Here is a 25,535-nt window from a genome sequence, read left to right as displayed (position 1 = left end):
GCGGCCGGTGCCGCCGCCGGCGCTCTGCCCGGGGGGCTCCTGGCGGGGCCTCGGCGTCGCCCGCAGCTCCGTCTCAAGTCCCCGCAACTCGTCACGGAGCTGACGCAATTCCCGCGGCGACATCGTCGCTGCTGCTGCGGGAACTGCCGTGGGGGGGGCCGGCTCGCCGGGATCTGCCGCCCTGGAAACGAGTCGAATTTCAAGAGGAGTGTTTTCATTAACAACAATAAATATACACGCTCCATGGTAGAGGATGTGTATGGGTTATATTGCGTGTATAGTGTATAGTGCAATGTATAGTGTAGTGTGTAGTGTATAGTGTGTAGTGTATAGTGTGTAGTGTATAGTGTGTAGTGTATAGTGTATAGTGTGTAGTGTAGTGTATAGTGTGTAGTGTATAGTGTGTAGTGTATAGTGTGTAGTGTATAGTGTAGTGTATAGTGTAGTGTATAGTGTAGTGTATAGTGTGTAGTGTAGTGTATAGTGTGTAGTGTATAGTGTGTAGTGTATAGTGTATAGTGTGTAGTGTATAGTGTGTAGTGTAGTGTATAGTGTGTAGTGTATAGTGTAGTGTATAGTGTGTAGTGTAGTGTATAGTGTATAGTGTAGTGTATAGTGTGTAGTGTATAGTGTGTAGTGTATAGTGTGTAGTGTATAGTGTGTAGTGTATAGTGTGTAGTGTAGTGTATAGTGTGTAGTGTAGTGTATAGTGTGTAGTGTATAGTGTGTAGTGTATAGTGTCGTGTATAGTGTCGTGTATAGTGTGTAGTGTATAGTGTGTAGTGTATAGTGTGTAGTGTATAGTGTGTAGTGTATAGTGTCGTGTAGTGTATAGTGTCGTGTAGTGTATAGTGTCGTGTAGTGTATAGTGTCGTGTAGTGTATAGTGTGTAGTGTATAGTGTGTAGTGTATAGTGTGTAGTGTATAGTGTGTAGTGTATAGTGTAGTGTATAGTGTGTAGTGTATAGTGTGTAGTGTATAGTGTGTAGTGTATAGTGTGTAGTGTATAGTGTAGTGTGTAGTGTATAGTGTGTAGTGTATAGTGTCGTGTAGTGTATAGTGTCGTGTAGTGTATAGTGTGTAGTGTATAGTGTGTAGTGTATAGTGTGTAGTGTATAGTGTAGTGTATAGTGTGTAGTGTATAGTGTGTAGTGTATAGTGTCTAGTGTATAGTGTCTAGTGTATAGTGTGTAGTGTATAGTGTGTAGTGTATAGTGTAGTGTATAGTGTAGTGTATAGTAGTGTAGTGTATAGTGTAGTGTATAGTGTAGTGTATAGTGTAGTGTATAGTGTAGTGTATAGTGTATAGTGGATAGTGTAGTGTATAGTGTGTAGTGTATAGTGTGTAGTGTATAGTGTGTAGTGTATAGTGTGTAGTATAGTGTAGTGTATAGTGTAGTGTATAGTGTGTAGTGTATAGTGTGTAGTGTAGAGTGTGTAGTGTATAGTGTGTAGTGTATAGTGTGTAGTGTATAGTGTGTAGTGTATAGTGTGTAGTGTATAGTGTGTAGTGTATAGTGTAGTGTATAGTGTGTAGTGTATAGTGTGTAGTGTATAGTGGATAATGCGATCTAAACCCAAAAACCTTGATTATGAATAATAATAATAGTCAACGCCGTAATGTGTGAGGAGCGGTGTGAGCGTTCCTCGCGAAACTCACCCGGTGCCGTTCCCGTCAGAGGAGGCCCCCAGCACCGAGTGGTAACCCGGGGGCGCCAGCGACGCTCGACGACTGCCCCGGGCCACCGCCACCTTCACCCTGGAAGCCTCCAGCGTCGTGTGGGCCGCCTGTTTGCCCTCCGCGGACCTACATCACACACACACACATCTATATAGATAGCTGTGAACACACACACACACACATCTATATACACAGCTGTGAACACATACACTATACACTACACTATACACACATCTATATACACAGCTGTGAACACACACACACACATATCTATATACACAGCTGTGAACACACACACACACACATCTATATACACAGCTGTGAACACATACACTATACACTACACTATACACACACATCTATATAGATAGCTGTGAACACACACACACACATCTATATACATTGCTGTGAACACATCACACACACATCTATATATATTGCTGTGAACACATCACACTACACTATACACTACACTATAAACTATACACACACATCTATATACATTGCTGTGAACACATCACACTACACTATAAACTATACACAACATCTATATACATAGTTGGTAACACATACACTACATGATACACTATAAACTATACACAACATCTATATACATAGCGGTTGGGAAGCTGACGGAACCACTCTCATAGCTGTAAACAAATACACTACACTATACACTACACACTACACTATACACTACACTACCACATACCTGGCAACACTATACACTACACTGCTACACACCTGGCAACACTATACAACAACAACCGCCATTCGCCACTAAGTGGCGGTGACATCACCACGATGCTTGTGCCAGGCCATGTGCACCTTGAGATCACGTGAAGTGTCGAACGCCTGCTGGCAGGAGGTCACGGGGCAGACCCAGCAGGTGCCACGGGTCGACTGACTGAGATGACTGGCTGATGCACCACCTGTGCCCCCTACTGTGCCAACTTGCTGTGCTTTAGCCACCCGGCGCTCCGCTCGTTGTTGTGAGCGTCGCTCCTCCGCCCTCCGTTGTTGTTGGAGGGCGACTGCCTCCAACTGCCCAGTAGCGTCCTTCACGAGCCTCCTCCGCAGAGGCCGATCTTGACACCGCTGGTACCGGTCATCGGCAAGTCCACTCAGCTCCACGTCCTCCTGTACCACATCACTCCATCTCTTCTCTAGCCCATGTCGCGCCCATTTAGTCCCCTCGATCCGGCTGAACAAAAGCTGTTTCGGCATGCGGTGGCTGGGCATGCGGGCTACATGACCAGTGGATGGATCCTAAGCAGGCCAGCCTAAATGTTTCTAACTGGCAAAGATGCTCCATTAGGGGGGTCCACGTTTCGCAAGCGTAGAGAAGGGACGGAATGACCGTGGCCGAGAAGAACTGAAGCTTCGTGCGGAGCGACAGACCAGGTAGCTTCCACACAGCGTTACGAAACTGATGAAAAGATATTGCCACTCGACTGATTCGGAGTGAGACCTCTGCTGTTAAACTGGAGCCGGTCATAAGCACACTGCCCAGGTATGGGTAACTCTCCACTTTCTCCACAACTGCCCCATCACCGATTGGGAGTTGTGTGGGTGGAGTGTCTGATGGTACAAAATACCCAGGCAGGTGCTTAGTTTTGGTGGGGCTGATGGTAAGGACCCACCTCTTAGATGCACACTCCAGTCTCAGCAGCAGCATCTCCAACTCCTCCTCTGAATGAGCAGCTATTACAAAATCATCGGCATACATAACGTGGTTGACCAATAGGGAGCCATCCCTTGATCGCACCCGGGCATCAATCAGCCTCCCATTATATCTGTACCAGATGGAAATTCCCCCGGTACAGCTGCTGAAGGCTTCACGAACCACGTGGTCAAAATATATGTTAAATAATGTGGGAGCCAGAGGACATCCATGTGGCACCCCAAGGTGTACAGGGAATGGCTCTGACTCCCGGCCATGTAGTTTTACCTGGGCCCGCTCACCATCATGAAGGTCCTTAATGATCGTGAGCAGAGGGTCAGGGACTCCGAAAGCACGAAGAAGAACCCAGAGCACAGGCCAACTGATGGTATCATAGGCCTTGACCAGTTCAATAAAGCAGAGATGTAGGTCTTGTTAGAATTCCCTACTCCTCTGCTGTAGCAGACGGACAGAAAATATGGCATCTGTGCAGGACCGCCCTTTCCTGAAACCGCATTGGGGCTCCGCAAGCCTCTCCTCAGCGTGCCTGGCAAGGCGATGTTGAATAATCCTTGCCAGGACCTTTCCAGGCACACTGAGGAGTGAGATGCCCCTGTAGTTGTTACAATCTGTGCGGTCCCCCTTCTTAAAGAGGGGGACCACCAGGGCATCCTTCCGATCCTGCGGAACCCGTCCAGTGGTCCAGACTGTTGTTGTTATGATGTCATATAAGGCAGTCTGTGCACAAACGCCACCCTCCCTCAGCATTTCGGTTGGGAGATCATCTCTGCCCGGTGCCTTTTCTGGTCTCAGACTCCAGATCGCCTTCAGTACTTCCTCAACAGATGGCACCTCAGCCAGTCACTCACAGAGGGTGACTTCTTCCAATATTTGAGGCACCGCAGCATCAGCAGGGTCATCCCCACTTTGTGCCATGATGTTTTCCTGGCTGAGGGATTTCCCCTCCCCCAGGACCTTACATAAATGCTCAGCAAATCTGCAAACCTGTTCCTGGGGGTCGGAGATTGGATCACCGTTTTTTCCCCTAATTATGGTAATCGGTGTGGCGCTGCAGGTTAATTTTTTGATGGAGTTAAATAGTGATTTGTAATCGCGGGCCACTGAGGCAGACTCCATCTCCTCAGCAACCCGCGACCACCACCCATCCTTGCAGCGCCTTATAGCTCTCCGAACCTCCGAGCGAAGGCTGCGGTAAACCTCCTCATTCTCTGACGTGGGATGCTGTAGCCGATGAGAGTGGGCCTGTCGATTTTTCTCAACTATCCTGAACACCTCCTCTGTCAGCCAGGGTCTCTGGGGAGGTCTTGACCGCCTACCCAAAGCAGCCATTGCAGCTGCATGAGTCACAGTCCTAAACCTCGCCCATTTACCCTCGACATCAGAAAGAGTGGGGGACGATGCCAACTTTCATCAGCTAACTGAGACCAGGCCACTTTAGGTTGGAATGGGGTCCTGGGTGTGCACCCAACCACCGGAGTGGAAGAATGGCAGGCGCATCTTACAGATGACTAGTCAGAGGACAGATCAGCTCCACAGTAGGTCCTGGTGTCAAGGACATGGGCTCGCATCCGCTGGTCCGTCACTATGTAGTCCAGCAGATGTTCTTGCTTGGACCCGGCATGCATCCATGATGTTGTGTGGATGCGCCAATGCCGGAAGAGCGTGTTGGTAATTACAAGCCCATGGGCTGCACAAAAATCTAGCAGCCTCCTACCAGTGTTATTGAGCTGATCTGACCCATGCCCTCCAATCACTCCAGACCAGGTGCCAGTATCCTGACCAACTCGGGCATTCAAGTCACCCAACAAGATGACTCTGTCCCGAGTGGCCACTTTAGCCAGCACCTGTGACAGGAGGTCATAGAAGGCATCTGGCTCATCGGCTTTGCCTGCATCCCTCCACGGATGTTCGTCTTCGGTGGGGGCATAAGTAACCACGACCACCACGGTTGATGGGAAAGCGAGCCCAATGTAGCCTAGGGCTTACAGCTTCCCACTCTTCACCGTCCCGCTCCCACGCCCCTTTCATTCTTTTGTTCAGAAGAAGAGCCACACCTTGTTGTTTGGCAGTCTCCTGCCCCGAGTAGAGGACTGTCCACCCCTCATGGTGGCAGGAGCCAGAACCAGTCCCCCAGACCTCCTGAATGCCACAGAGATCCAGGCGGTACCGGTCCAGCTCCCGACAGAGGAGTGGCAGCCTCTCCTCCGCAGTGAGCGTTCGAACATTCCACGTGGCCACACGAAGTGGTTTTTCGTTGTTTCTGGAGGAGCTCCAAGGGTGAAGATTCAATCTCCTGGCTCCGCCAGTTTGGGTTTGGCCAGGAGACGTCATAGACGCCTGTCCCCCCGGGGCCTCCGGCACAAGCTTATTAGTTACATATTTAATTTGTGGTGCGCCCCCCCTCCATCCGCGTAGCCGACCGTGGCCAACCGCTTAGCTGGCGAGGCCCCCCACCTGCTCTGCAGCCAGCACCTCCCGCTCAGCGAGTCGTGGAGGGCGCCCAACCCCAAGTAGCAAATCTCGGACAGTTCCAGCAGGAGGCTGAGACCGGCGACCGTGTACATGACCAAAAGGAAGATGGTCTTCTCCGTGGGGCGCGACACGAAGCAGTCGACACGATTCGGGCAGGGGTCGCGGACGCACTGAAAGCGTGGGGCCACCTCAAAGCCGTAGAGCAGGTATTGCCCCAGCAGGAAGCCAATCTCGGCCAGCGTGCGGGCGAGCAGCTGGAGGGTGTAGGCTACCATCAGGCCGTCAGTCTTAATCCTCCACCGCTCGTTGCCTTGCCGTCGCTTCTCCTTGCCGTCTTCTTCACCCTCCTCCACCTCCCATTCCACCTCCTCTTCCACCTCCTCCTCTTTCTCCGTGCATTCAACCATGCGGTCGGAGCCGCCGGTTCGCTTGGTTCGTTCGTCTCGCTCGTACTCGATCCTACCACGACAGAGAGCGGCGTCAAGGGGACCAAATCGACGGTGCAACCAAATACTAAACATTTTTAAAACAATTTCAAACTGTGAGAAGCCATTCAAATTTCCACCGTAGCCCCCCCCCCCCCCCCCCCCCCCACTGTGAAAACTCCCTCCGGGGACCTGCGGACCTGGTGATGCGATGTACAGCGAATCCGAGGTACAGGATGGTGGGCGTGGCAACGACGATGATCTGGAACACCCAAAAGCGGACATGGGAGAGCGGTGCGAAGCTGTCATAACAGACGTTCTCGCAGCCGGGCTGCGCCGTGTTGCACGTGAACTGGCCCTGCTCATCGTAGTAGATCGATTCTCCGGCGACCGTCGTGAGAACGATGCGGAAGATGAGGAAGATGGTGATCCACAGCTTGCTCAAGAATGTGGAGTGTCGGTGAACCTCATCCAGCAGCTGCGTCAGGTAGCCCCAGCTCATCGTGATCGCCGGTCAGAAGCAGCGACGCCGCTGCGGGGAAACATTCACCCGAGTTTGTACGGGCACTACTGTACTTATACACATTCAACTTCAGGACTTTTAGAGATAATTAAAAGACCTGTCCCATTTGTCCAGTTGCCCGTTTGGAACGAGTCGTAAGTTCAACCTCCACGCACAATAGATGACAGTGGTGGCATCTACATCTATAGAACGTGAAGAACCAGTGGCATCTACATCTACAGAACGTGAAGAACCAGTGGCATCTACATCTACAGAACGTGAAGAACCAGTGGCATCTACATCTATAGAACGTGAAGAACCAGTGGCATCTACATCTATAGAACGTGAAGAACCAGTGGCATCTACATCTATAGAACGTGAAGAACCAGTGGCATCTACATCTACAGAACGTGAAGAACCAGTGGCATCTACATCTATAGAACGTGAAGAACCAGTGGCATCTACATCTATAGAACGTGAAGAACCAGTGGCATCTACATGTGCAGAACGTGAAGAACCAGTGGCATCTACATCTACAGAACGTGAAGAACCAGTGGCATATACATCTGCAGAACGTGAAGAACCAATGGCATCTACATCTGCAAAACGTGAAGAACCAGTGGCATCTACATCTACAGAACGTGAAGAACCAATGACATCTACATCTACAGAACGTGAAGAACCAGTGGCATCTACATCTACAGAACGTGAAGAACCAGTTGCATCTACATCTACAGAACGTGAAGAACCAGTGGCATCTACATCTACAGAACGTGAAGAACCAATGACATCTACATCTACAGAACGTGAAGAACCAGTGGCATCTACATCTACAGAACGTGAAGAACCAGTTGCATCTACATCTACAGAACGTGAAGAACCAGTGGCATCTACATCTGCAGAACGTGAAGAACCAATGGAATCTACGTCTACATGAGATTATACGACTTTTAAGGCTATTCTCTGTGTGTGGTGTACATGCCGTAGACCACGTTTGGATCGACAGGAGTCAAGTTGGACTTACACACAGAACCTCTGGAACCTAACTCGTTCGTAAGTCGAAGAGTCCCTGTACCAGAGTGAGCTCGCTTTCTCCCTCGCTATAAATGTTCCGCATAAGCCACGACTTGGTGTGTGGCTCTACCAGGGGTGGTGGCAAGCAGGTCGCTTCTGCAAAGAGCTACACAGCAGCCCAGTGAGGGGTTGACACCTTGGTAACGTAAGTTGAGTTCGCTCAGCGTTGTGTCCACACGCTCACAACAACAACAGCCATTCGGCAGTCAACCCAAGGCACCTACCATGGGTTGGCTGACAGATGGCTGGCCGATGCAACAACTGTGCCCCCTACTGTGAATACTCGCTGCACTTTAAACGCCCGGCGCTCCGCTCGTTGTTGTGAGCGTCGCTCCTCTGCCCTCCTTTGTTGCTGGAGGGCGACTGCCTCCAACTGATTCTAGATTTGAAGCTTTCGTGACTGCAAGGATTCATACTCTTAGGTTATTTCGGTAAAGTCACGTAGGTAAAAATATTAATCAAATATTTAAAAAATTGAAATAAAATAATAAATCACGACTTTTAGGAGGCAACACAATATTCCGTCATCAGATGGGACCGTCACAGCTAAATTTACTGTATCAAGTGAGGAAAAATCCAAGAAACAAGCTCTTAAATAAAAGTTAAGAGGGAGGGGGGGGGGCTTATCTGAATGTGGTAGCCAGGGAATGGAACGGTGGGGGGGGGGGGGGGCTACAATAGAACAATTGGTGCACGTCGACTCGGGGTTGCGGCCGGTGTTGGCTGACAATCCAAATACAAAAAAATTAACCCGTAAAAACAAAGTTTTTCACTATAAATCCTTTATATGCGTGGCATCGGAGCGGCTAGAGTCCTCTCGTCCTCTGGCTTGAGATGGCTGCCACCTATGGGTCAGATGATTGTCTGGCAGCATTAAACAATTTGTAATTAAATATTTTTTAAAAATTCCCTAAACAGTGTAAAATTTTGGATATTTTTTTTCACGAAAATGCATTGTCACGCACAACGAGTCTGTGTGCAAAATGTCAGCTCGGTTGGATCATGGGAAGTGGGTTAAAAAACGACCGAAAGATTTGCACGGTCCTAAGCAAGCAAGCGAACTTAATATAAAGGATTTAAAAATTAACCCTTAAAAACAAAGTTTTTCAATATAAATCCTTTATATGTAAGATCACCTCTTGACATGCCCCGTATATTCCCGAGGGCACTAGCGTTGACCCGTTTTACCACTTTCAAGAACCTGGCGGCTTCAATGTAACTGCTCTATAAATAGTCTCCAGTGTACAGCGTGGGGGCAGGGATTTCATGCCATGTGGTTAGTCAACATTTGCGTCATCATGAAACGGGCGGCTAGAGTCCTCTCGTCCTCTGGCTTGAGATGGCTGCCACCTATGGGTCAGATGATTGTCTGCCACCATTAAGCAATTGGTAATTAAATATTAAATTTTTCCCCTAAACAGTGTAAAATTTTGGAAAAAAAATTTCACGAAAATTCATTGTCACGCACAACGAGTCTGTGTGCAAAATGTCAGCTCGATTGGATCACGGGAAGTGGGTTAAAAAACGACCGAAAGATTTGCATGGTCATAAGCAAGCAAGCAAGCACGCAAGCACGCAAGCAAGCAAGCAAGTGAACTTTATATTAAGGATTTAAAAAGGCAGTACTGTTAAACGCGGGGGATGTCTACACTCGGAAAGTAGAATAGTACCTGTCAAATAAGATGGTACAAATATGTGTAGTTAAATATTTTACCGTGATGATGAGTACAAACTGAGTAATCATTGGAAAGATGTTAACCATGTAAAAAACAGTCACTCACCCACCCACTCACTGTCACTCACCAACCAACTCAGCCACTCATCCCCTCACTCACTCACTCACCCACCCACCCACTCACCCACCAACTCACCCACTCACCCACCAACTCACCCACTCATCCACTCAGTCACTCACCCACCCACTCACCCACCAACTCACCCACTCATCCACCAACTCACCCACTCATTCACTCACTCACTCACCCACCCACTCACACACCCACCCACCCACTCACCCACCCACTCACCCACCAACTCACCCACTCATCCACTCACTCACCCACCCACTCACCCACCAACTCACCCACTCATCCACCAACTCACCCACTCATTCACTCACTCACTCACCCACCCACTCACCCACCCACCCACCCACTCACCCACCCTCTCACCCACTCACCCACCAACTCACCCACCCACTCACCCCCATCATCATGCCTTGGCTTCGCGAACGAAGATCTAGGAAGGACATCCACGTCTTCTGCAGGCACGCTGGTGGCTGAAGAGGCCTATGCGGGACAAGCAGGTCCTGCCACAACAGCTGCAAGTATAGGTCTCATCTGGGATGGGTGCTGAGGGATCATGGTTCTTCCTCCTCCTCCTTTTGTCCTCCATACGGGCCCTGCGGGTATCTTCGAAGAAGGAGGTGGCCTGGTGGACTGTGTGCCGCCAGGAGTTGCGATCAGCTGCTTGTGTTGCCCACTGACGGTGATCGATGCAGCAAGCAGTGAGGGACTTCTTCAGGGAGTCTTTGTATCGCTTTCGAGTAATCATTGGAAAGATGTTAACCATGTAAAAAACAGTCACTCACCCACCCACTCACTGTCACTCACCAACCAACTCAGCCACTCATCCCCTCACTCACTCACTCACCCACCCACCCACTCACCCACCAACTCACCCACTCACCCACCAACTCACCCACTCATCCACTCAGTCACTCACCCACCCACTCACCCACCAACTCACCCACTCATCCACCAACTCACCCACTCATTCACTCACTCACTCACTCACCCACCCACTCACACACCCACCCACCCACTCACCCACTCACCCACCAACTCACCCACTCATCCACTCACTCACCCACCCACTCACCCACCAACTCACCCACTCATTCACCAACTCACCCACTCATTCACTCACTCACTCACCCACCCACTCACACACCCACCCACCCACCCACTCACCCACCCTCTCACCCACCCACTCACCCACCAACTCACCCACTCATCCACTCACCCACCCACCCACTCACCCACTCACCCACCAACTCACCCACTCATCCACTCACTCACCCACCCACTCACCCACCAACTCACCCACTCATTCACCAACTCACCCACTCATTCACTCACTCACTCACCCACCCACTCACACACCCACCCACCCACCCACTCACCCACCCTCTCACCCACCCACTCACCCACCAACTCACCCACTCATCCACTCACCCACCCACCCACTCACACACCCACCCACCCACCAACTCACCCACCCACTTACCCACTCACCCACCAACTCACCCACTCATCCACTCACTCACCCACCCAATCACTCAGTCACTCTCCCATCCACTCAGTCACTCACCCACCCAGTCACTACCCCACCAGTCACTCACCCACGAACTCACCCACCCACATCCCACTCACCCACCCACCCACTCACTCGGCCACTCACCCACCCACTCATTCACCCTACATTGTAGACTGTATCTGTGTGTACAGTCTACATTAAAGACTGTATCTCTATGTAAACAGTTAACATTATAGGCTGTATCTATGTGTACAGTCTACATTATAGACTGTATATGTGTACACAATCTACATTATAAACTGTAGATATGTGAACACAGTCTACATTATAGACTGTTCTGTGCGTACAGTCTACATTATAGGCTGTATCTGTGTGTACAGTCTACATTATATACTGTATCTGTGTACACAGTCTACCTCACAGAAATGCTCAGCAAATCTGCAAACCGTTTTTCCCCCTAATGACGGTGATAGATGGAATTAACAAGATTTGTGATCGCGGGCCACTGAGGCAGACTCCATCTCCTGAGCAACCCGCGACCACCACCCATCCTTGCAGCGCCTCACGGCTCTCCGAACCTCCGAGCGAAGGCTGCGGTAAACCTCCTCATTCTCTGACGTGGGATGCTGTAGGCGATGAGAGTGGGCCTGTCGCTTTTTCTCAATTAACCTGAACACCTCCTCTGTCAGCCAGGGTTTCTGGGGAGGTCTGGACCGCGTACCCAAAGCAGCCATTGCTGCTGCATGAGTCACAGTCCTAAATCTCGCCCATTTACCCTCGACATCAGGACAAAGACGGCAGCGGCAGCGTGGGAGACAGAGCGCAGAGAGAGAGAGGAGGGGGAGGAGGAGGGGGAGGAGGGTGGTGGGGTCAGACCTCTGTAGGAGCGCACGAGACGTCCCTGACGATCCGTTGTGAGAGGCCGCAGCGAGTGCAGATACTTGAGCAGCAGCAGCAGCAGCACCTGGCAAAGACGCCGCCTGTGCGCCCCTCCCCCCTCACCCCTCGCCTCGTCTCCATTCACCTTCAGCCCCCCCCCTGCACCCCCCCGCCCTCCCCCCTCACTTCCGGCTCATCATCCCCCCCCCCTCACTTCCGGCTCATCATCCCCCCCCCTCACTTCCGGCTCATCATCCCCCCCCCCTCACTTCCGGCTCATCATCCCCCCCCCCCCTCACTTCCGGCTCATCATCCCCCCCCCCTCACTTCCGGCTCATCATCCCCCCCCCCTCACTTCCGGCTCATCATCCCCCCCCCTCACTTCCGGCTCATCATCCCCCCCCCCTCACTTCCGGCTCATCATCCCCCCCCCCTCACTTCCGGCTCATCATCCCCCCCCCTCACTTCCGGCTCATCATCCCCCCCCCTCACTTCCGGCTCATCATCCCCCCCCTCACTTCCGGCTCATCATCCCCCCCACTCGGCTCACCCCCTCACTTCCGGCTCATCATCCCCCCCCCTCACTTCCGGCTCATCATCCCCCCCCCTCACTTCCGGCTCATCATCCCCCCCCTCACTTCCGGCTCATCATCCCCCCCCTCACTTCCGGCTCATCATCCCCCCCCTCACTTCCGGCTCATCATCCCCCCCCTCACTTCCGGCTCATCATCCCCCCCCCTCACTTCCGGCTCATCATCCCCCCCCCTCACTTCCGGCTCATCATCCCCCCCCCCCTCACTTCCGGCTCATCATCCCCCCCCTCACTTCCGGCTCATCATCCCCCCCCCTCACTTCCGGCTCATCATCCCCCCCCCTCACTTCCGGCTCATCATCCCCCCCCTCACTTCCGGCTCATCATCCCCCCCCCCTCACTTCCGGCTCATCATCCCCCCCCCTCACTTCCGGCTCATCATCCCCCCCCTCACTTCCGGCTCATCATCCCCCCCCCCTCACTTCCGGCTCATCATCCCCCCCCTCACTTCCGGCTCATCATCCCCCCCCCTCACTTCCGGCTCATCATCCCCCCCCCTCACTTCCGGCTCATCATCCCCCCCCCCCTCACTTCCGGCTCATCATCCCCCCCCTCACTTCCGGCTCATCATCCCCCCCCCTCACTTCCGGCTCATCATCCCCCCCCCTCACTTCCGGCTCATCATCCCCCCCCCCTCACTTCCGGCTCATCATCCCCCCCCCTCCCTTCCGGCTCATCACCCCCCCCCCTCACTTCCGGATCATCATCCCCCCCCCCCCTCACTTCCGGCTCATCATCCCCCCCCCCCTCACTTCCGGATCATCATCCCCCCCCCCCTCACTTCCGGCTCATCATCCCCCCCCCCTCACTTCCGGCTCATCACCCCCCCCCTCCTGTTGGGGGCGGGGGGCTTCCCCCTCGGTCCACAAAGTCAGTCTGTCAATGAACTCCTCCACTTACGAACACCCCGACTTACAAACGCGCTTAAATGTAAATTCATGTTATTTATATTGACAACAAGTATAACCCGTAAAAACTAAGTTCTTCACTATAAATCCTTTATATGCGTGGCGGCTAGAGTCCTCTCGTCCTCTGGCTTGAGATGGCTGCCACCTATGGGTCAGATGATTGTCTGCAGTATTAAGCAATTGGTAATTAAATATTGAATTTGTTTTCCCTAAACAGTGTAAAAAACGAACATTAATTGTCTCGCACAACGAGTCTGTGTGCAAAATGTCAGCTCGATTGGATCACGGGAAGTGGGTTAAAAAACGACCGAAAGATTTGCACGGTCCTAAGCAAGCAAGCAAGTGCATTCTTTGGTTCTTTCGGTTAAGTCACGTCTAAAGATAAAATAATAAATTAAAATAAAAGCATATTACGACGTTTCGATTGCAACACAAGCAATCATCATCAGGCAAAAAAAGAAATAGCAACAAAAATCTAACTAGAAAACTGTAGACAGACACACAAGCAGTTTTCTAGTTAGATTTTTGTTGCTATTTCTTTTTTTGCCTGATGATGATTGCTTGTGTTGCAATCGAAACGTCGTAATATGCTTTTATTTTAATTTATTATTTTATCTTTAGACGTGACTTAACCGAAAGAACCAAAGAATAATTCCTGCAGTCACGAAAGCTCCATAATTAAGATTCAAGCAAGTGAACTTAATATAAAGGATTTAAAAACACTCAAACTATTGTCCGTTTATTACACGCTTTTATTATTTAACAAACTCCGTCTGTTGTTGAATCCTCAGAGCAGCCGCGCCGAGGGGCGGGGGGGGGCAGGAGGGGGAGGGGCGATGGGGGAAGGGGGGGGCACGGGGGGGGGAGGGGGGGGCACGGGGAGGGGCGGGGGGGGGCAGGAGGGGGAGGGGCGATGGGGGAAGGGGGGGGGCACGGGGGGGGAGGGGGGGGGGCACGGGGAGGGGCGGGGGAAGGCAGGAGGGGGAGGGGCGATGGGGGAAGGGGGGGGGCACGGGGGGGGGGAGGGGGGGGGCACGGGGAGGGGCGGGGGGGGCAGGAGGGGGAGGGGCGATGGGGGAAGGGGGGGGGGCACGGGGGGGGAGGGGGGGGGGGCACGGGGGGGGAGGGGGGAAGGCAGGAGGGGGAGGGGCGATGGGGGAAGGGGGGGGCACGGGGGGGGGCATCTGGGACAGTAACATTTAATTAAAGCGTGGGGGGGGGGGGTTTGATTTAAAGTTTTCGTGACTGCAGGGATTCATCTTCTTGGTTCTTTCGGTAAAGTCATCACGTAGAAGGGAAATAATAAAAGAATAAAAATAAAACTTTACATTATAGTAATAAAATAAAAATAGAATAAATAATTAAATAATAATAAAATACTTTTTTATTGTTGTCTTTTTATAATTTTTTTATTTCTCTTCTACGCGACTTCACCGAAAGAGCCAAGAAGATGAAAGCGTGGGGGGGGGGGTTAATATTTCTAAAAAAAAAATTGTTCACCCGGAAGCTGCACGCCAAGTGAACTTTGCCCCGGGAGGATCAGCAGGAGGAGCACGTGGACACGAGTTCACACCCAGCGCGACCACACACACGCACACCGCCACCTCGACCACGATGTCCACCCCTAGGAGGCTCACGTCCACCTTCTTGTGCCTCTGCCTGGCCACCCTGGTCGGCTTGGCCTCGGTACACGGCCAAGGAACCCCACCGTCACTTGCACCCTTAGAGCAGTCCCAGGGGACAGACGCCCAGACCATCCCCGCGACCAGTCCAGCGATGGCCTCGTCCTCTCCTCCTCCTCCGTCTTCCTCCTTCTCCTCCTTCTCGGCGTCCCCACCGGGACCCAGAGCTGGCGGGAGGCCGCCCCCGTGCCTGGCGCAGAGCGGCGTGGGCCACGTCTTCAAGCGCGTCAACGCGGCCGTGGCGAGCGTCGTCTTCCTCGTGGGGAGCGTCGGCAACGCGGCGCTGCTGCTCGTCGTCTACGGGGACAAGTCGATGATGCGCGACGAGGCCAGCGTCCTCATCGCCAGCCTTGCTCTCGGAGACCTCTTCTACATCGTCGTAGACATGCCCGTCAACGTGTACAAGGTGAGGAGGGGGAGGGGGGAGGACGCGCGCACGTGGTGCGGTATCAATAACAACTCGAGTTCTTAGTCACGTGCTGCTACCACGTGATGATTATGCAATTCGTGACAATATTGTCGGGTGTGAGAGGGGGGGTGACGGCAATAATTTTGGCATTGAAGCCACCACGGGTTGCCTTACCCCAAACAAACAAGAATGTGGATCATTGTTTTTAATGAACATTGACACAACTCTCATTGACAGTCCTCTGTCAACCCACTTTGAGAAGGGTGTTGCCTGGATGAGGGCCCTCCCCATGCCGCGTCAGCCACGCGGCCTGCTTGACCACGCCTCGCCGTGCTGGCCAGGGACAGGTTGGGGCAGGACCAGTTCAGATGTCACTTGTCACTGATGTTGACCATCGCTGGGAATTGAACTCAACTCGCCGGTTCAATATTACTGTGCGGTAACCACTGCCGCCACTACTACCACTCCACCACGCACCTCGTGTGTGACTTGATAAGTAGCAAGCTTTAAAGCGTTGAATTATATAGACTGCTTCAACATTTCGTTTGCTTCCATATGGGTGATAAACAGATGGACAGAAAATCAGCAACAATTCCCTCTGATGTATCCAGAAAAGCCCCAAGGAGTTTCAAGACTCTGTAGAACGAGCATCCTGCTTGAGGATGTTTGGCCAATCTGTGTAGCTTCTGCACGTGATGGATTCCAGAGACCACTTTGTGGACTGCCCATCTCCAGGGCGCCTCGCAGCCCCAGTGGGTTGGGAGTTTGACGAATCTCTGCGTGATCCACCAATCCCGGCCTCCAGAGCACTGCCTCACAGGCGAACACCAGCGTGTCACCCCCCCCCCCCCCCCCAGCTACAGCATGCGACGGATGTACAACCATCGTAGAGGTCGCGTGTTTTATATTTGCGCGATCTAATCCCAAAAACAATCCCCTTATGGATAATATTGGTCGCCAAAGTCTACGTGTGTGTGTGTACCTGTGTGTGTGTGTACCTGTGTACCTGTGTGTGTACCTGTGTGTGTGTGTACCTGTGTATGTGTACCTGTGCGTGTGTGTGTACCTGTGTGTGTACCTGTGTGTGCCTGTGTGTGTGTGTACCTGTGTGTACCTGTGTGTGTGTGTGTACCTGTGTGTGTACCTGTGTGTGTGTGTACCTGTGTGTGTGTACCTGTGTGTGTGTTGTACCTGTGTGTGTGTGTGTACCTGTGTGTGTGTGTACCTGTGTGTGTGTGTGTACCTGTGTGTGTGTGTGTGTACCTGTGTGTGTGTGTGTACCTGTGTGTGTGTGTGTACCTGTGTGTGTGTGTACCTGTGTGTGTGTGTACCTGTGTGTGTGTGTACCTGTGTGTGTGTGTACCTGTGTGTGTGTACCTGTGTGTGTGTGTACCTGTGTGTGTGTACCTGTGTGTGTGTGTACCTGTGTGTGTGTACCTGTGTGTGTACCTGTGTGTGTGTACATGTGTGTGTGTACCTGTGTGTGTGTACCTGTGTGTGTGTGTACCTGTGTGTGTGTGTACCTGTGTGTGTGTACCTGTGTGTGTGTGTGTACCTCTGTGTGTGTGTGTGTGTGTACCTGTGTGTGTGTGTACCTGTGTGTGTGTGTACAACACGCTCGCGTGTCTGCAGCCGATTAGCACGCTCGGCTATGTGTGGCGTGAAAGCGGTTTAACATACGTACGTACACTTGGATACTATATACACGTAACTATATATAGACTGTCATGGTTTTTTTTCACTTTGTTGTTCTAACGTTCTGACCCCGTGCCCCTACTGGACATCTGTGAAAAAGAGCTTCATAGCTCATCGGATTCCTCCTCCAGTGTCAATACATATTCAGACTTTGTTATACAAAGAGAATATTCGCAAAAAGTTAATTGGCTAATATCCAGTTGTTATTCACTAACTTAGGAATATTCTGGCCAAAGTAAAGTGTAAAAACTGTTGTTATATAACAAATAGAAATGCATAGATGAAACGACGATGCCTCAATTACAAAAAAGAAATGTTTTACCCAGTGGCGGCTCCTGCAAAATCTCTCAGGGGGGGCAAATGTCTGGATGATTGATAAGGATAAGGTCCACCCATGCAATGGATAAATTAACAGCTTAAGCATGTAAAGGCAACTTCACTTCTTTAATATTAATGAAAAATAAAGTGACTCTTACAATACATCTTGTTTGTTTCTATACTCACTATTAAAACAAACCACTCAAGTTTATTTTATTAAAGATTCCACTAGGTGGCCACAAATTATATTGTTGGATGAAACGTGCTTGCGTATGATGACGTAAGCACGTATGATGACGTTAGCACGTATGATGACGTAAGCACGTATGATGACGTAAGCACGTTAGTGCGAGCCCTCCCGGAAGCCATAGAGAATGCATTGCAGCGCCCGCCGTTCGAAAAAAAACATCTTTGAATGTAAGTCTATGGGGCCACTCGGGGCGATTCTCAGCCGGAGTGAAATCGCCCAAAAAGAGGCGGTACTCCACAGAACGTGACATGACGCTGATTGGACTATATCCAGAGGCTGCAGTGACGGCTAGCGTGACTCTGTGGTTGAATGACATTGGTGGTGCGTCGCCCAATCGCCCTAATGAAGAAACCGCCCCTGGTTTTACCCCATGATGGTGAAGTCAACAGCGGTGTTGCGATGAGCAGACTCGCCACTGTCATGGGAATGTGGAATTGGCGCGTTGTTTACGTGACAAACCTTACTGGCTGTGTCGGGTGGTGGAGGGTTAGGACACAACATTTCTACTTACGCGACCTAACACAAAAAACCTTTGTTGTGATCATTAACTCGATTGACTTTTACCCCCCCCCCCAAAAAAAAGGCCTCTAAAAGTTCTGGAGACTTTTGTTGTTGAAGACGGAAGCTTGTGTTGCCTCCGAAACGTCGTGATTTCATTTATTTTTATTTTCTTTTTCACCTACGTGACTTTACCGAAAAACACCAAAGAGCATGGACCCTTGCAGTCACGAAAACTTCAAATCTAGAACTGTTGTTGTTGTTGTTGATTCTAGATTTGAAGCTTTCGTGACTGGCTGTGACGGTCCCACCTGATGACGGAGACTTGTGTTGCCTCCGAAACGTCGTGATTTTATTGTTTTATTTTTATTAATTTTTATTTCATTTTTTGCCTACATGGTGACTTTACCGAAAGAACTAAGAGTATAGTTGTTGTTGATGTTTGGGAGGACCCCAATTCATTTCCTCAATTCATTTCCAGAGAAAACCTGCGGGGTGCGTGCGGTGCGTTCTTATCTTCTCAGCTGCACGCCGAGAGCTGGCCATTCGGTGCCACCGTGTGCAAGACGGTGCCCTTCGTGCAGAAGGCCTCTCTGGGCATCAGCGCGCTGAGCCTGTGCGTGCTCAGCGGAGACAGGTGAGGAGAGACCCGGCCGCTCGCTGTTCCCGTTCACGGCTCAAATCTCGGAAGCGCTCAAAGCGCTTGTTGGCGTGAACTTTGTCTGGAGAGGCGTGTTCCTGAAGACATCGTGCTCACCGCGGAGAACTGTCACGACACGATTCCCAACGTCTTGTCTCTTCTCACAATTCAAGTTCCTAGACTCAACCCACCCGCGCCTGCAACATGGCTTCATCCCAGAGGTCGCAATAGCCACACTCCCTCCCGCATGGCCTTGTGGGAGCCTCGGTTACCGATAAAGTAATTTTATTTTAGTTGTTCTTCCAATTCCGTTCCGATGACGTACGTGTGCATGACATACGTGTGCATGACATACGTGTACGGAATCAGAAGAAAAATGTAAATGGGTTAACTACCTCGCCTGGTATACAGGAAGTCGTGGGTTTGATCTCGACCCTGACGCCTGCTGCTGCTGTATATTTCCAGTTTGCATATTCTCCCCGTGGTCGTGTGTATTTTTTCTCCGAGTCCTCTGGTTTTTCCCTCCAAATTAAGACAAAAAACATGCGTTTGATTATAAATGCTATTTGGCTGCTGCTCTAAATGTCCCCACGTGATCAGCTACTTCGTTGAGCTGTCGTTTGTGGCCAGGTCGTATACAGCTGAGTGGGCCTTGCCTGGTAACATACAAATAGAATAGGAACAGTCGTAGTACATCTCCAGAGTTTACATTCCTCCTCCTCCCTCCCTCCTCCCTTCTGCTCCTTCTGTTATAAGCAGCAGGCTACAACAGTATTTTAGATAATTAAGTGACGGTGTCATTCCTTGGGTGTCACCCAGAACCTCATTTCTCACTGAATATTGTCCGACTTCCTGGTAGACTGTTGTAGATGGCACCAGCGCCGTCTAGCAGCCACAGACATAGCGATCTGTATGATGGATGTGGTGAGCCGCTGTGCGTACACATTGTTTCAGGTTGCCAAACCGGACGGACGCGGCCGAAACTAATCCCCGCTTCCCAAACATGCGGCACGTGTCAACGTGTTGATCCAGCTCGCTCCTGCGAGCGAGACCCGTCCCGCTCACTCGCGAGTTCTCGCCTCGACAAACCAACCAGCACCAACTTGGCCGCCCCCTCCTCTGCTTCAGGACCCGAAGCGATCGCCCGTTTCCCGCTCACGGCCAACACCGGTGACGATTATTTGAACCGGTCCTGGGCCTTCCCTAGGTAGACTCGGCCTCAAATGAGGACGTGGTGCGGTGTGTAAACATCGCCACCGGCGAGACAACAGCCTGTTACAGGCTACACGGGTGGGGGGGGGGGTCATTGCCTTTATCTTTGGTGGCTGTGCAGGTGTAGTCGGTGTAGTAGGTTTATTAAACGGTTCACTCAGCACAGGCCAATGTATACAACACTCGCAGGGGTATCGTCCCCTTCACCCGTCTAACAGGGAGATCCCACAATCTATGTCACAGCTAGCCTACTCCCAGGTCCTCCACTCGAGAGCTAGGGGAGGCTAGTGATCCAGCTCTGGCCAAGCTGGGATCACGGCACCCTGAGTCACCAGACCGGCCACTTCACCCGTCTAACAGGGAGCTCCCACTGTCTCTAACCCGGCTAGCCTACTCCCAGGTCCTCCACTACAGGGCTAGGGGAGGCTAGCTGATCCAGCTCTGGCCAAGCTGGGATCACGGCACCCTGAGTCCCCAGACCGGCTCTTACAAGAACATCGGCTCTGGGCTCTGGGGGCCACGCCACTGGCTTGCCCTGGTTGCTCCTTAGAAGCACGGCGAGCCAGGGGAGTCCCAGGGCCTATCTAGCCGGTCTTCTCTCTTCTCTGGTTTAAGCTAAACACTGAACCCCGAGCCCACCGGCTCACCGCCTTATATAGCAACTCCCCCCCAAGGGGTGGTGCCGTGGGGGATCACAGCGCCATTACAGCCCCCCAGGGCTAACCGATGCGGACGTGGATGTAAGCATCTTTCCGCGTGCAGGCACAAGCACCCCCGGTGTGTTTGTTCGCCCTCCCGTGACCCCTCTACGCAGGTACCGTGCGGTCGCGCACTGGGACCGCCTCCAGTGCGTGGGCCTCTCCCTGCTCACGGCGCTTAAAGTCCTGGCCATCTGGACGCTGTCGCTGGTGCTGGCGGTGCCCGAGCTCCTGGCCTTCGACACGCTGTCCTGGGAATACCGCAACCGGACGCTCGACACGTGCATGGTCATCCCGCAGACGAGCTTCGTGGAGGTGCGACACGGCGCGTCAAGAACGTGGCAACCACCGGCGTCGCCGTAACCGTGGGGGGGGGGGGGCGGGGTGGTTTCGCAAACTCCGGTCGGCACAAACGGGGATGTGAATCGTCACCGAATGTTTTTTGTCCGGGTTGCTGTACTCGTACCCGGCCGCACCAGGGTCGCAAATGGGTACCCGTACCCGTATCCAGTCGTACCCGTACCCAGCCGGGTATGGGTAGGGTACGGGTATCGGGTACCCGATTGCGACCTCTGGGATGAAGCCACGTTGCAGGCTCGGGTGGGTTGATTCTAGGAACTTGAATTGTGAGAAGAGACAAGACGTTGGGAAATGAGTAACAAACGGTTACTCACCAGTGACTCACGGCCTACCCGTACCCGGCCGCACCAGGGTACGGGTAGTCGGGTATCGGGTACCCGATTGCGACCTCTGACACACAGTCTGTCTTTCAGTCACTCACAGAGACAGGCAGCTAATTAGATACTCCACCAACCCTGTGCTCGGCTATCCCACGAGGAGATTTGTCGCCCCGCCTGACTCTGACGAAACCTCTTGTCTGGGCCCTCGCAGTTTTACGCCAAAGCCAAGGACTGGTGGCTGTTCGGCTTCTACTTCTGCATGCCGCTGGCCTGCGCGGCGGTCTTCTACACGCTCACGACCGTCGAGATGCTTGGGATGAAGAAGCGAAACCTTGGCAGCGCCATCGACGAGCACCTCAAGCAGGTGTCGAACCTCGGGACCTCCCTCCGGTACCGCCGGCCCCATCGGCTGGAGGCCGAACGGCTCCCCGTGGTTGTGCGGTTACGTAACCGATTTGCGGTGGCGGGCAGGAGGGGAGGGAGGGGTCCGTGACGTTCGCTCTCCGACTTTGTCACTGAACGATTCGTGAAACTGCGAGATGTTGATTCGACGGATGTTTGCGTGTGTTTGCGTGTGTGTGTATGTGCGTGTGTGTGCGTGTGTGTGTGTGCGTGTGTATGTGCGTGTGTGTGTACGTGTGTGTGTGCGTGTGTGTGTGTGTGTACGTGTCTGTGTGCGTGCGTGTGTGTGTGCGTGTGTGTGTACGTGTGTGTGTGCGTGTGTGTGTGTGCGTACGTGTGTGTGTGCATGTGTGTGTGTGTGTACGTGCGTGTGTGCGTGCGTGTGTGTGTGTGTGTGCGTGTGTGTGTACGTGTGTGTGTGCGTGCGCGTGTGTGCGTGCGTGTGTGTACACACAGCAACGGGAGGCAGGCAAGGCGGTGTTCTGCCTGGCGGTGGTGTTTGCGCTGTGCTGGCTGCCGCTGCATCTCAGCCGCATCCTCAAGAGAACCGTCTACGACGAGATGGACCCCAACCGCTGCGAGCTGCTCAGGTGGGGGGGGCACCCCCGAACCGTCCCCCCCCCCCCCCCTCTCTCCCTCTCTACTCGTGCCCTCCTCGTCCCATGGGAGAATGAAGAGTCAATTGTATCGTCTTCGCGTGAATCAGAGGTCGCAAACGGGTTTTGATTCCTTACCCGTACCCATACCCGGCCGCACCAGGGTCGCAAACGGGTACCCGTACCCTACCCGTACCCGTACCCTACCCGTACCCGTACCCTACCCAGACCCTACCCGTACCCAGACCCTACCCGTACCCTACCCGTACCTTACCTGTACCCTACCCGTACCCTACCCGTACCCTACCCGTACCCTACCCGTACCCGGCCGGGTACGGGTAGGGTACGGGTATCGGGTACCCGATTGCGACCTCTGGGATGAAGCCACGTTGCAGGCGCGGGTGGGTTGATTCTAGGAACTTGAATTATGAGAAGAGACAAGTCATTGGGAAATGAGTGACACACGGTGACTCACCAGTGACTCACGGTCTACCCGTACCCGTACCCGGCCGCACCAGGGTCGCAAACGGGTACCCGTACCCGGCCGGGTACGGGTAGCCGGGTATCGGGTAGGGTACGGGTATCGGGTACCTGGTTGCGACCTCTGGCGTGAATATCGCAGCAGCAGCAGCAGTGATAATACCAATCGCAACCACCACGCCCTGCGCGTGGAACTTCTTTGGCACCGTACGTAGCCGAGCGCGCTCACCGCAGGTGCGGGGGAAGGACGACGAACTGAACGCGAAGTGTTCTTTGCGAAGAGGCGTCGTTCTCAATATACTTTGCAAACGACGCCCTTGGCAATAGAATACACTCAGCGAGTGTCAAGAGTGGGGTTTGTTTTAGGAGCGTCCTGCTCTGTCATGTTTCACCAATGCCAATGCCCCCCACCCCCCCCCCCCACTCCATCCAGCCCCGCGTTTCCTCCAGGGCGTTGTTGTGAACGTCCGACGCACCCGCTACACCCCCCCCCCCCCCCCGGTGGCTTGCTTCTCACACGGCCCCCTTAACGCGAACAACGGCACGTGGCCGGTGAACGAGCGCAGCTGGATCGCGTCACGGATCGTGTCACGGATCGTGTCATGCGAGCGGCGTGGTAAACGAGGGGGGGTGGATGGGACCCCCCACAAAACATCGCAGCTCAACAGCGTGGGGAGGCGGGGGGCGGGACAGCTGCGGGGAGAGAGCTTCGTAGCTCATCGGATTCCTCCTCCAAGTCCAAATCAATATTGAGATTCTGATCCGATTGCGATCAACGCTTCACCGGCGTGTCGTTGTCACGCCGCTCGGAGCGTGGCCGTGTTCGTCGCGGTTGGGCTACGGCTGGGTTCTGTGCGTGGCCCCGATGCAATGTGAAGGTCTCCTGGCTCCTGATTCACAACGGGTGTGTGCTCTGCCGCCATCACCACCACCGCCCCCTGCAGCTTCCTGCTCGTGCTGAATTACATCGGCATGAACCTGGCGACCCTCAACTCGTGCGTCAACCCCGTCGCCCTCTACGTCGTCAGCGCAAAGTTCAGGAACCGCTTCAAGGTGCGTTTGGTGGCGTCGGCCACGTTTCTGTCGTCACGTTTAGATCATGGGGGGGGGTGCTTCTCAATCGCCGGCGCTCGGGAACCACGACAACAACAACAACATCAACAACAACAACAATCACCGCTGGTGCACAGGTCTGACGATCGCGTCGCACGTTCGCGTGACGAATTCCAACTGATACGGGTCTCGTGAATTGATGCGTATCTACTACGTGTTTGTATGCAAGTATGTATGTTTGCATGTGTGTACGTGAGTGGGTGTGTGTTAAGGGGAGCGGTGGTGTAGCGGTTAGTGTTAACCAGAGGTGCGGGGTAAGGACAACAAACTAAGCACAAAAAGCAGTTCTAAAGAAATGAGTTTGTCAACGTGGATAATTTAAAAGTGCGTAGCTCCAGTGGCTTCCTATTATCGGAAGAGCGTTGCAGACGGCCGCAGAAGCGCGTCTGAAAGCGCCGCGCGATGCGGTGATCCCCACCGCCGCCTGTGTTCGATGGCGAGCAGTCAGAAGCCACCGCTGCCGCTGCTGCTGCTGCTGCCGCCGCTGCTGCTGCTGCTGCTGTGAGGATGATGAGCGGAGTTGGCGCGATGGGTTGACGCTCACTTGACGAGATCGGCGAAGGTGTCGCGGTTCATGTGTGGCGAGCGCTTTGCGTGCGGCGAGAGCGAATTTGACGTCGCTCGTCGCAGTGCCGACCCTCCTCGCTCCAACTCTCTCTCCTCCTCCTCGTCGTCGCCGCCGTGCACAGTCCTGCCTGTGCTGCTGCTGGGCGACAAGCAGACGGCGCTCCAGCAGAAGGCCGTGGCGGCGCCGGGCAGCCCGCTCGGCCGCAGCAACTCCCGCTCCAGCAACAGGTTCATCGTCACTTGAGCTGAGCTGGCCCCCCCCCCCCCCCGCGGGATGTGGATGGAGGGGAGGTGGGAGAAGAGTTGCCGGGGGGGGGTGGGGGAACGGGGGCCGAAGTGAACTAGACAGCCGTGGCCACGTGGGCCAGGCGACCGGCTTGGCTGGAGGACGGTGAAAGCAAACGACGCGAGCGGCTTAGCGAGGCAATCGCGGTCGGTCGCGTGACGTGCGCTTGCACGGCTTGGTGCGACAGACAGCCAGAGAGAGGGAGCAGAGATGATGGGGTGGAGGTGTTTAAGCACTCGCTCGAGCGGAACGAGCGCGTGCCGCCATCTCGCCTAGCTGGGCTGCTTCTCCACGGCCTGGGGGGTCCCCCCTCGCTCGCTCACCCCCCTCCCTGTCTCCACCCCCCACCCCCCACCCCCCACCCGGGTCTCTCTTGCTTAGACGTCGACGTCGCAGCAACACGGCAGGGGGAGCGCTCGCTCGCCAACTGTTGATGCGACTTCATTTTATTTGTTGGCCTCCTTGATGCTTTCA

General features: G+C 53.2%; 1 protein-coding gene and 1 pseudogene across 1 annotated transcript; one reads left to right on the top strand and one right to left on the bottom strand.

The window, feature by feature from the left end:
• Nucleotides 1-1,643: 1,643 nt before the first annotated feature.
• LOC133361836 (gap junction gamma-1 protein-like) lies at nt 1,644-12,081 on the bottom strand. The gene is made up of 4 exons (XM_061580826.1): nt 12,033-12,081; nt 6,463-6,794; nt 5,820-6,296; nt 1,644-1,807 (listed from the first exon to the last, which is right to left on the bottom strand). The coding sequence occupies exons 2-4, from the start codon at nt 6,762-6,764 to the stop codon at nt 1,657-1,659; spliced, it is 930 nt and encodes a 309-aa protein (XP_061436810.1). The 5' UTR covers nt 6,765-6,794; nt 12,033-12,081; the 3' UTR covers nt 1,644-1,656.
• Nucleotides 12,082-15,149: 3,068 nt separating this feature from the next.
• LOC133361835 (endothelin receptor type B-like) lies at nt 15,150-25,019 on the top strand (annotated as a pseudogene).
• Nucleotides 25,020-25,535: the final 516 nt, after the last annotated feature.

Source organism: Lethenteron reissneri, unplaced genomic scaffold (assembly GCF_015708825.2).
Source record: "Lethenteron reissneri isolate LAM-NWPU_2019-01 unplaced genomic scaffold, ASM1570882v1 scaffold_1251, whole genome shotgun sequence".
NCBI classification, from domain to species: domain Eukaryota; kingdom Metazoa; phylum Chordata; class Hyperoartia; order Petromyzontiformes; family Petromyzontidae; genus Lethenteron; species Lethenteron reissneri.
Note: the sequence above shows the minus strand (reverse complement) of the source record. Positions and strands in the feature narration are given on the sequence as shown.